The sequence below is a fragment of the Anolis carolinensis genome, chromosome 2, assembly GCF_035594765.1.
Source record: "Anolis carolinensis isolate JA03-04 chromosome 2, rAnoCar3.1.pri, whole genome shotgun sequence".
In the NCBI taxonomy this organism is placed as follows: Eukaryota; Metazoa; Chordata; class Lepidosauria; order Squamata; family Dactyloidae; genus Anolis; species Anolis carolinensis.
The window spans coordinates 216,121,892-216,134,262 of NC_085842.1; the positions used below are offsets into that span (position 1 = coordinate 216,121,892).

General features: G+C 41.2%; 1 protein-coding gene across 5 annotated transcripts in view; it reads right to left on the minus strand.

The window, feature by feature from the left end:
• Nucleotides 1-247: 247 nt before the first annotated feature.
• kel (Kell metallo-endopeptidase (Kell blood group)) overlaps nucleotides 248-12,371 on the minus strand; it is a 64,609-nt gene continuing 52,485 nt past the window's right edge. For 4 of the 5 annotated variants that reach the window (XM_062971739.1, XM_062971737.1, XM_062971736.1 and 1 more), the window contains 3 exons: nucleotides 11,261-11,427; nucleotides 8,068-8,163; nucleotides 248-5,044 (listed from right to left, as the gene is read on the minus strand). In XM_062971739.1, the coding sequence (XP_062827809.1) occupies nucleotides 4,868-5,044; nucleotides 8,068-8,163; nucleotides 11,261-11,427 (440 nt within the window). In that variant the 3' untranslated portion in view covers nucleotides 248-4,867. The remainder of the gene's footprint in view (nucleotides 5,045-8,067; nucleotides 8,164-11,260; nucleotides 11,428-12,371) is intronic. The other variant, XM_062971741.1, reaches the window with a different exon arrangement.

Here is a 12,371-nt window from a genome sequence, read left to right on the forward strand (position 1 = left end):
CTCCTGACGTTTCACCCACATCTGTGGCAGGCATCCTCAGAGGTGTGAGGTATGTTGGAAACCTCTGAGGATGCCTACCACAGATGTGGGTGAAACGTCAGGAGAGAAAGCTTCTGGAACATGGCCATATAGCCCGAAAGACTCACAGCAACTCAGAGGAATGAATATCTTTCTCTGGATTTCCAAACCTTGCAGTTTACAATCCGGCCATTCTCACAACCCCACTTGTAGAGACTGGAAGCAACAATACAAGTAGTTCATTTTATTGACTCTGCTATTCACCACAACATAAAGACTATATCAGTTAATACTATCCATTATCATCAGTGTTGTGCCTTTGAAAAATACAGATTACAAAAAAAGTACAATACTTTCTTTAGTAAGCTAGAACAAGCAGCATTGCATGAGTTAAGAGTGAAAATGTGTAAAGAAAGAAGACATACATTCACTGAGACATTTTCATTGAGAAACTCACTAAAATGTGTAGGAGCTGACTTAAAACATGGCAATGCACTTCTATTTGATTCTACAGCTTCCATTTGATTCAGCAGAGGTAATGCAAATGATTATTCCAGTGGATTGGACAAATAACATATAAGAAATATAGCACACCATCTCTAGCCGGAGAGCAATGATCCCAATCAAAGCTCTAGTCAGTTACATTTTTAATGATTGAACGGTGTCAGTTATATGGCTCTATTTTTTCTATTTTATTGTGAATCAATAAGAATTTTATGTATTTTGCTCCATAGAAGACCCAGAGTATGATGTCCCTGAATTATCTAGGGTTGTATTTGGCTCTTTTGATCTATACTGCTTTCAAGAAAACATCCAGATGCAGATCTTAAAAAAAAAAAAAGAGGTGGGATTTTTATTACTTTCCACCTGTAGTCTTTTGTTCTAACAGACAATAGTACAGAATCATCTTCATTTCATCTTCGGAAACCACAACATATTTAATTATATTGGGATAATAGACGGCATGCAAATCAAAGGAAACAGAGTCAAAATATTACATAACCTGCCAGGTTTAGTTTGAAAGAGAAGCAGTTGGACTACAGCTGCTAGTAGTGAGGAAAAGCAAAATAGTTGAGGCCAGCAAAGAACAGGGTCAGTTCTCTCTTTAGTAAATGTTTAATAAGCCTTTCTTCCCTTGATCATTGGCATACATTCCACATTATAGGTAATGGCAAAGGTTTCCCCTGACGTTAAGTCCAGTCATGTTTGACTCTGGGGGTTGGTGCTCATTTCCATTTCTAAGACAAAGAGCCGGCTTTGTCCGTAGACACCTCCAAGGTCATGTGGCCGACATGACTGCATGCAGCGCCATTACCTTCACACCTATTGATCTACTCACATTTGCATGTTTTCGAACTGCTAGGTTGTCAGAAGCTGGAGCCATCAGTGGGCGCTCACTCTGCTCCCGGGATTTGAGCCTGCGATCTTTTGGTCTGCAAGTTCAGCAGCTCAGTGCTTTAACACACTTCGCCACCGGAGCTCCCATTCCACATAATATCTTGGAGTAAAAATTATTTTTATAGGAGAGGAAGTATTAAGATGTGGTATTTAATTTGCTACAGCAAACTGTTAAGTTAGTGAAAACCTAAGAAAAAGCATTAGATGATGCCAGAAATAATTTCCAACATTGAAGGTGTCAGAGTAAAATGGACTAAAATAGAGGATTAATTCTGTTGTCCACCATCAATAAAGACAGAGTTTTCTTATACATTCTACTAAACCAGTGGTTCTCAACCTGGGGTCTCCAGATGTTTTTGGCCTTCAACACCCAGAAATCCTAACAGTTGGTAAACTGGCTGGGATTTCTGGGAATTGTAGGCCAAAAACATTTGGGGATCCCAGGTTGAGAACCACTGTACTAGACACTAACTCGGGTTAGAGTTGACCACATAGAGAATGGATCATTGAATGGCCCATCAACAGAGTGGACAAGCCTGAGGAGCAAAACCAGGAGATGCAAAATCTTTGTGCAGAAAAGACGGCAAGCTTTTGCCAAATTGACTTGAGACCAAGCTTTTGCTACAGTAGAGTCTCACTTATCCAACATAAACAGGCCGGCAGAACGTTGGATAAGCGAATATGTTGGATAATGAGAGATTAAGAAAAAGCCTATTAAACATCAAAATAGGTTATGATTTTACAAATTAAGCACCAAAACACCATGGTATACAACAAATTTGAAAGAAAAAGTAGTTCAATACACAGTAATGTTATGTTGTAATTACTGTATTTACAAAATTAGCACCAAAATATCACGTTATATTGAAAACATTGACTACAAAAATGCGTTGGATAATCCAGAATATTGGATAAGCGATTGTTGGATAAGTGAGACTCTACTGTATTTATTTCATGCCTATGTCCATTTGTTCCCCCTTGCAACAGCATGCTGAGCCAAAGCCTTCTCTTGCCCATCTAGCTCTTAATTTTTGCAAATGTGGTTTGCCTCCATCTTACCCTTCTGAAAGCCAGGTTGCCACACCAATGTCAACAGTTTGTGAGAACATTGGATACTACGAGGTCTTTACATTATACAGGTGAGAAAAATCATAGAGCTGGAGAAACTGTAAAGCTCCCGAGAAACACAGCAGCACTGGCCTTAACCCCTTTTTCCAGTATGTACCCGAGATCATAGTGCAGTTGCATTTATCTGAATTATACATGGAGGTTTCTATACACGTGAAATTGTGAATGATAATTTTAACAACAACATGCATTTCATAGACTCACAGAGCTGGAAGAGACGAAACAAGCCATTTGTTTCAAAGCTTGGCTTGAACCCACAGGCTGATAGTTGGACACCTGTTTGCATTCAGATGACAAATAAAGGGGGGAAGACACATTCCCTCTGACTTGGGATGAAAACGCACCCAACCAAACTTAAGCAACTCATTACAATACAACCTCGCCTGTATAAAGTGTGATAAAAATGACATTTTTAAAAAACTTAGGCTCAATTCAAATATCATACCAAATTATAACATAATTATCATTTTTGGTGATATTGGATCTGCTGAGCTATGATTTGCAACCCACAATCCAGAAACCATGTTTTGAGATGGGTTGGCATACCATGGTGTTTGCAAACTGCAAAGTATAATTTGATGTGAAGTCTGTATTAACAAAGCCATTCCTATGGCCATTGCTTTGCCTCCATATGGAAGAGAACATATGCAACAGATGAAACAGTAAATAAAATCAGATAACTGGCTTTACATTATGGTTTGCTTTGGAGCATTTGGAAGATCAAATCCAGCCATTATTATTGTCAGCTTACATTACAATGTAACATTCAGACCTAAGTGGAGTAGTTGTTCATTTTTTTTTAATCTTTGAATTTAGGTTGCTACCATTTAAGGGAGATACCAGGATATAACTCTTCTCCCTTGTACCTAGGAGGGGATTTAAAAAACAACTAGTGTTAATATTGATTTTGTTAAATTACGTTTTTGAAAAAAATAAGTCACACTATGATGCATCTTTATTCCAAACCCTGGTGGCGCAATGGGTTAAACCCCTGTGCTGGCAGGACTGCAGACTGACAGGTCGGCGGTTGGAATCTGGGGAGAGCAGGTGAGCTCCCTCTGTCAGCTCCAGCTCCCCATGCGGGGACATGAGAGAAGCCTCCCACAAGGATAATAAAACATCAAACATCCAGTCATCCCCTGGGCAATATCCTTGTAGACAGCCAATTCTCTCACACCAGAATCGACTTGCAGTTTCTCAAGTCAATCCTGACATGAAAAAAAAAATCCAAACACATTTCAGTGTAATTTCCAGGACATTTGGAAAGGAGCCATATGGAAGAAAATGGCATTTTGTTGGTCATATATTTTTTTCTTCCCATTGTCTCCCATATGCTGCTGACCCAGATCCTTCTGAGTTTTTTATTCTGTGCTGGGTAACAGCTGTCAATGACAGAAGTCATAACAGGCAGGGAGAAATGCGAGAGAATGAGAAGCAGGAAGAGTAATCCTGCAGTGGGCTGTCTCACAATGCAGAAGTATATCAAGGAAGGGAAATTGCAGAATGAGAGAGTGGGTGGAAAGATGGCAGGAAAGATGAGAGGAAGTGATGAAGACAGCTACATGAACAATGAGAGCAGATTGAAGGAATCACAGAAAACCAGAAACATGTGGAAGCGTGGAGCAGGCACACAGAAGAGGAAAAAGGAAGGAAAACAGCAGTAAGACAGACAGTGGAGAAGAAAGAAAATGATTTAATATAATGTCATTTTAAACAGCAGGTTAGAATCAAATGTATGAATGAAATGGATTTTTAAAATGTAAACGTAATCTGTATTTTAGTTTTTTTTAGTGTAAATGTAATGTAGTGGTACATTTTCACTAGCTCTTCTATCGCTGGATTTTTTTTTGTATGAACCATTCAATCGTGAGTTCCTACTTATGCTCCAAAGTAGTACGGTCCAGACACTCGGTCAACATCTTAATGAAAATTTCATCATGGCGTCATTCAACACTTTTGTTAGTCCCAGCAATGCTGCAGCATGCAGTGCATTCTCACAGTAGTTAAGAAGTCTCTCTCTGTTATATTAATAGTTGATTGGAACAGAGTCACAAGACAAAAACACCAGAGATGTTGAATGTGATCTTCAATTTCCTGATTTGAGCCTTCCCCAAGGCAAAGTTAGAATATAAAGTTTTTTTATGTCTTTGTATGGTATTCCCACTTGGCGAATGGTTGGAACACCTTCAACGAGGATCAACAGATTGCACCAGAAAGAATGGAAAAAACAAAGTTAATGGGCACGGCTCATGCCACTAGAGCCATATGATCCCATAGGTTCTGTTTTTTTGCATTGATTGTTCCATGAACTCTTCAGGCTGTTCTACCAGATGTGACACTTTAGACTTGGATTCATCCCTGACTCACTTGGACAGTGGAAGAGCTTGGAGAAATCTTGGCTGTTGCTTAAAGACCCACGGACACGAGATGAAGGAGGACTGTGTGGATCCCTATGTAAGAAGCCTTGTGGTCCTTTGAATCTTGGGTGTCCACACATAGCCTGTAGAGAAATTAAATTGGTAAGTACTCAACAGTGGCAACAACAGAATCCTTTCCCACATACCCCTTGACATTCCTGTTTGCTGCTTTAAGTATTTGGAGTGAGAGGCCAGAAATAAAGTTCGAAAAAAAGTGCAAACGTATCGCCAAGGAGAAATATATTTCTAGAATTCAGTGAGGTGAAAAACTGTTTGTTCTGGGTGCTGTTTGGAACAATGAAGTGGGCAGGAAAAGGTTGAAATGCTTCTTATTTCCCTTCCTACCTTTATGTCCAGAGATTGCTTAAATACCCGTATCTATCTGAGTCTAATGCACCATCGAATCTAATGTGTACCTCAATTTCAAAACGCTAAATAAAAAAAAAAATTGCTGGTGCATGTAATGCACAGCAGCAAAAAGTGCACATATTTGGACAAAAAATGTGAATTACAGTGCCTGCATGCTTATAATTCCTTCTTTAAAAACAAAAATGGTAGAACACCAAAGTGGTCAGCAATGGAAAAGAAAACCTTGTAGAATGAATCCACTTTAACTTTAATAAGAGTTACAGGTGCTCCTGAAGTAGCTTCCCCTTTTGCTTTGGCTCAGTACTAAGATTATCTAGTGATATGAATAAATAGGAATGGAGTATAAGAAGCAGCAGGATGTATATAACCCTCCCCTCAAAAAAGAAAACCTTATAAAGCACATGTGTCAAACTCAAGGCCCATGGGCAAATCCGGTCCACCAGGTCATTTTATGTGGCCCTTCAGATGCTAGATTACAACTCCCGTATTCCTCCTCATCATACATCATGACTAGAGCTGATGGGAATTGTGATATAATCTGGAAGGCCGCAGATAGTAGGGTTTGTATTTAGATACAAAGCTTGAGGATATGATCTCTGACTTTAAAATGTTCTGTAACGTTCCATAGCCTCAGAGCCACAACTGCTATTTATTTATTACACTTATATACCGCTTTTCTCACCCCTAAGGGGACTCAAAGCACTTCCCTACATTATCAGTTGCAAAATTCAATGCCTTACATATATAAAACATCACATTGTGAAGGTAAAGGTTTCCCCTGACATCAAGTCCAGTCATGTCTGACTCTGGGGTTTGGTGCTCATCTCCATTTCTAAGCCGAAGAGCCGGTGTTGTCCGTAAACACCTCCAAGGTCATGTGGCCGGCATGACTGCATGGAGCGCTGTTACCTTCCCGCCAGAGCGGTACCTATTGATCTACTCATATTGGCATGTTTTCGAACTGCTAGGTTGGAAGAAGCTGGAGCTAACAGCGGGCGCTCACTCCGCTCCCGGGATTTGAACCTGCGACCTTTCGGTCTCAGTGCTTTAACACACTTCGCCACTGGGGCTCCAAAACATCACATATCAACAACATTAACAACAATAGATTAAAACCATTAAAACTATAAAACTATAAACCAACAATCAGACACCATACATAAACCATTTAAACCTTGCAGCAATTCCGAGGTTATCTTTAACCACTTCCATATTTCCATGTTTCTGTCAATCACTGAATGCTTTCTTGAATAATCAGGTCTTAAGATGTTTCCTAAAAGCTAGGAAGGAGGGGGCCAATGTGATCTCCCTTTGGCTGGAGTTTCACAGCCAAGGGGCCACCACCGAGAAGGCCTTGTCCCTAGTTCCCACCAATAGCACCTGTGAAGGCAGCAGGACCGAGAGCAGGGCCTCCCCTGTAGATCTTAATGTTCTAGCTGGCTCATAGAGGGAGATGCATTTGAACAGGTAAGCTGGACCAGAACCATTTAGAGAGCCTGCACTTTGAATTCTGCTCAGTAGCAGATTGGCAGCCAGTGGAGCTGACACAACAGGGCGGTTGTGTGCTCCCTGAACATCACTTTGGTGAGCAACCTGGCTGCTGCCCATTAAACCACTTGAAGCTTCTGAACAGTCTTCAAAGGCAACACCACATAGAGCACATTGCAATAGTCTAAACAAGATGTGATGAGAACATGGATCACCATGGCCAAGTCTGGCTTCTCAAAGTATGGGTGCAGCTGGTGCACAAGTTTTAATTGTGTAAATGCTCCCCTGGCCACCACCGAAACCTGAGGTTGCAAGCTCAGCAATGAGTCCAGGAGAACTTCCAAGCTGTGAACCTGTGCCTTCAGAGGGAGTGCAACCCCATCCAGCACAGGTTGTAACCCTATACCTTATTCGCCCTTACAACTGATCAGGAGTACCTCTGTCTTATCTGGATTCAATTTCAGCTTGTTTGCCCTCATCCAGACCATCACAGCTGTTGGGTTGCAATTCCCATTATCACCTGTACGTATGCATGATGGCTAATCAAAAGCAATGGGAGTTGTTGTTCAATAACATCTGGGGACCAAAACTGGGTTACAAATTAAAAAGCACTGACCACTATGTAAAAAATTATACTTGGCCCTCTACCCCGTTTCCCCGAAAAATAAGACCTAGTAGAAGTTTTGCTGAATTTCTAAATATAAGGCCTCCCCCGAAAGTAAGACCTAGCAAAGTTTTTGTTTGGAAGCATGCCCAGCGCCTGCCAAACAGAACACCAGAGCATGCAGTATTGGTAAATGTACATACCAGTTGTACATGGAAATAATGGTAGTAACAAGAAATTATTGATAGGATTCACAGTTTGTCTGGTTATGCTGGTTTGTGATGACAACTACTGTACAGTATATAATAAATGTTCATTTTTTTGTTCAACAATAAATGTGAATTCTTCTTCGTGGAAAAATAAGACATCCCTAAAAATAAGACCTAGCACATCTTTGGGAGCAAAATTTAATATAAGACACTGTCTTATTTTCGGGGAAACACGGTATCTATGGATTCTCCATTCATGGATTCAACAGCTTTTTTAAGGCAACCGTAAGACTGATGTGGCCCTCAATGAGAATGAGTTTGACACCCACACCATAAAGGAAGAAAGGAAAAAGAAAAAACGGCAAAATATGAAAATATTTAAAAATGTCCAGACCAAACCAGAGGAAACACAATAAGAAAACCAATGCTGAATTACGTGAGCAAAACTGAGGAAGAAGAGTTGATTGTGTGAAAGCTCAGGCCAAGGTAGCTCTTTCACCCCACTCTGCTTTGCCAACCAGTTCTGATAGGCCTGTGGATCAAGAGAAGAGAGGAAGGGGGTGGGGTCGAGGGAGAAAATATAAATCTCAAAAATGCATTTTATCTATTTTGGCATGAAGTTGCAAGTCTAGTCAGAGGCTTCAATTCTGCCAGGTTGCCAAGTAAGAACTTCTAGAGAAGTTGATGCTAGTTAATCCTGTGCTTGGTGATGTGCGGAATGGTTATTCTATTCCTACTCAGATTCCCTTGTTCAGCTTCCACCATCCAAAAACAGGCACAGCAATTGAGACTTCGACAAAGAGAGGAAGAAACATTTGCCATGGGGAAAAAAGAAAGAGCACTCAGGGGCTGCACTTTCCATGGCCTGGATAGAAGATGCTCCTTTCAGTATGAAACATAAAAAGAGAGGTGCTTACATCAAAGCAAATCTCCCAATTCCAAGTGGGCACATTGCCATCAGCTGAGTCAGAAATGCCTTGTGTCCCACTTGAGTGTGAACCAGGAAGCTCTACTTCTTTGAAACCAGGTAAGGAGCAGGCTTTTCCATATGCAGTGTATAGGATATTGCAGCTTTCTGGCAGCTGCCCCATCCCTACTAATACAAGAAAATGACTGAGCCAGGTTCATCACCCACATAACAATATCCCTTCCCCTCCCCAACAATTACACACTGCTGATGCCTTGCCCTCTTATCTTAATAGATGGAGTGAGGTGAAGGGAACCATTCTCCAGATCCTTAGCAAAAATACACATTCATCAAGGAGACAGCATTGGCTGCAACTCTTTGTTAAATGAACTACCTTGGTTAACAAGTGTGGACTTTTTTGCTGTATAATGTGTGAAACAGGATCTACTTATTTCAAAACACTAGATTCACTTATACTATAAGCTTGCAAGAAGGTTCCATCCCTTTTAATACAATTACTAAATTTAGCCAAGCTGTTGAAGTGTTTTATCAGCTATTGTTGCTTGTTCTTGTATGACTGATCTGGATATAACTCACAATATTCTTCTTGCCGATCATTGCCTCTTTAAAGAAGTAATAATTAAACAGTGAATTCATGCCAATATCCATTCTGACACATTCACCTGGGCACTTCGTTGATTTTCTTTGTTGATTTTCTATCCACATTTCCTAGAGTCAAAGTTGCTTTTTGCAAGTTTATACTCTAAACATTGGACTAGTTCAAGACTGTCTCTTAATATTAACAGAGATGTGGTGAAATGTATTATGGACTGTATATGTACACATACTGCACTCTACCAATTCACTAAAGGATGTTTTTATCTTTTAAAAGGTAATACTTACTAATAACGAACTACAAGCCATCTTGAATGGAAACAGTTGAATAACTCTCTGTGTTTCATAGAGCAAAATATTTTAAAATACATGAAATAAATGGCCCTAGGAAATAGTACTGCTGCTGTTTGAGCTCAGTTGTGATAACAGTAGAGCCATTGGGGACACGTTTGTGGGGGCTTTCTCCCCTATTTCAGTTATATCTGCATCCTTTAATAGCCAAAGGTTAGACTTAGGCCCCTTCTACACAGATGAATAAAATCCCACATTATCTGCTTTGAATTGGAATGTAAGGCAATGTGGACTCAGATAACCCAGTTCAAAGGAGATATTGTTGGATTTTCTGCGTTCATATTCTCGATTATATGGCTCTGTGGAAGGGACCAGTATGTCTGCAATGCACTTTATATTGGGCTGCTTCTGTACTAAATTTAAAATTTTAATTAGTTCAAAAGATGGCAGCCAGACTAGTTACAGGAACATCTAGAAGTGAGCATATTACATTATATATAAAGTCACACTACTGGTTGCCAATTAGTTTCTGGGCTAAGTACAAAGTGTTGGGGTTTTCTTTTGGCCTTTAAAGTCCAACATGGTTTGAGTCCAAGCGACATACAGGATTGCCTTCTTCTGCACAATCTGCCTCAGACACCAAGGTCCTCTGTGAGGCAACTACTATAACCAGTCAGAACCAAACTGCAACTGCCACCTTTTCATCACCATCCCCAAAACTGTGGAACAACCTGTTAGAAGAGATCCAACCACTAAGGTAAAGGTAAAGGTTTCCCCTGATGTTAAGTCCAGTCATGTCTGACTCTGGGGGGTTGGTGCTCATCTCCATTTCTAAGCCGAAGAGCCGGCGTTGTCTATAGACACCTCCAAGGTCATGTGGCCGGCATGACTGCATGGAGCGCCTTACCTTCCTGCCGGAGCGGTACCTATTGATCTGCTGACATTGGCATGTTTTTGAACTGCTAGGTTGGCAGAAGCTGGAGCTAATAGTGGGCACTCACTCCGCTCTCAGGATTTGAACCTGGGACCTTTCGGTCTGCAAGTTCAGCAGCTCAGTGCTTTAACACACTTCACCACCAGGGTTCCTTTTTCCAACCACTAAACCAGCCATCAAATTTTTAGGACCTCATTTCACAAGAGGGTAAAGCGTGGGAAATTGGCTTCTTAGTGTGGTATTCAGTGCACTTCTGTTTTCAAAGGAACAGAGAATTTAACAACAGTTTCCATCCCACCTTAAAATCCAACAGTTCGAATCCCACATTAAAATACCCGGTTTCAGCCATTTCTTTGTGTAGGGAGAGCACTGGAGTCAATTCATCCCCAACTTCACAATCCTCCTGTTTCTATACACTTTAAAGATGAAATCCCATGGGAAACCACTGGAAGCAGTTCCTGCATCATTTGATGGGCTCCATGCAGGGCCGTAGCCAGAAAAAAATTTCGGGGGGGGGGGGGGGGTTTGAAAATTTCGGGGGGGGGGGGTTTAACCCCTAGCACACACCCCTCCCCACTACAAACCTGTCAATATCTGCTTGAGATAGTGCCTGGAGGGACTCTTGATGTTTTGTGTCTCATAGACTTAGCACGGGGATTTAGTTAACCAGTTAAAATTCATGAGTAAACCAGGTTTTTTTTAATAACCTGAAAAATTTCGGGGGGGGGGGGGGGTTGAACCCCTAAAACCGCCCCCTCGCTACAGGCCTGGCTCCATGGGACTCCACCTTTAAAGTGAATAGAAACCGGGAGGGGGTGGGAAGGATGGGGGGATTCGGGTCACATGAGGTCATAAGCCACAACTTAAATCTACTTCTTATACCTGGTAAGCAATGGCAAGTCCCTCTGTGTCGGCAGCATTCTCTAGAAGAGTAAATGAACCATTGATAGGGTGGCTTTCCACGGAGTAGTTCTCATATTGTTTCACGAGGCACTCTATACCTTGCATCAATGTTTTCATGTCACAGGAAGAACAGTTCTTAGTCAACACTATAAACAAACAAAATGGAAATTCAGGAAAAATGAAAGGGAAAAGAAAAACCCTGCAGTACAGTTCATATGTCTACTCTTCATTGAGTGAACATTTCAGAAGAGGAGAAGTCAAGAAAAGTCTACATTATTAAGGTAAAGGTAAAAGTTTTCCCATGACATTAAGTCTAGTCGTGCCCGACTCTGGGGGTTGGTGCTCATTTCCATTTCTAAGACGAAGAGCTGGCATTGTCCGTAGATGCTGCCAAGGTCATGTAGCCGGCATGACTGCATAGAGCGCCATTACCTTCCCGCCAGAGTGCTACCTATTGATCTACTCACATTTGCATGTTTTCAAACTGCTAGGTTGGCAGAAACTAGGGCTAATAGCGGGTGCTCACCCCGCTCCCCGGATTCGAACCGCCAACCTTTTGGTCGGCAAATTAAGCAGCTCAGTGGTGTAACTGGCTGTGCCACGGGGGCTCTGGTGGATTAACATTAGTAACTACCTTAAAAAAATGAGGCATCACTCAGCATGCCCTTGGGTCCACACACTGTACAAGAAAAGGCCTGGTTATTGTGACAAAGCCATAACAAGAGAGGTCTGAGGGTAGGGTGTTGGAAAACAATTTGTTTCCTCCATTTTATGGAAGTGTTTTTGAATGCTGAGGTAGGAATTCTTTTAATTTGACTTGCACTGAGTAAAAGGTTTGTATACGACATGGGTAACTCTTACAATCTCTTACAGCTGGCTATAATAGGTAGTACTGATGGGGATTTTGAGTCTACTTTTTGGACAAATTTGCTCATTACTCAAGTTCCTTGAGTACTGAAATCCTGACTAGGAGAGGAGTGGGTTTGAGGGGAGAAACAGAGTATGTGAAGGACACATTTTTCCCACTTGATGTTTCTCTATTGGAAACTAACCACTTCTGATACTGGTTTGTGTATAAGAAAATGTGGCT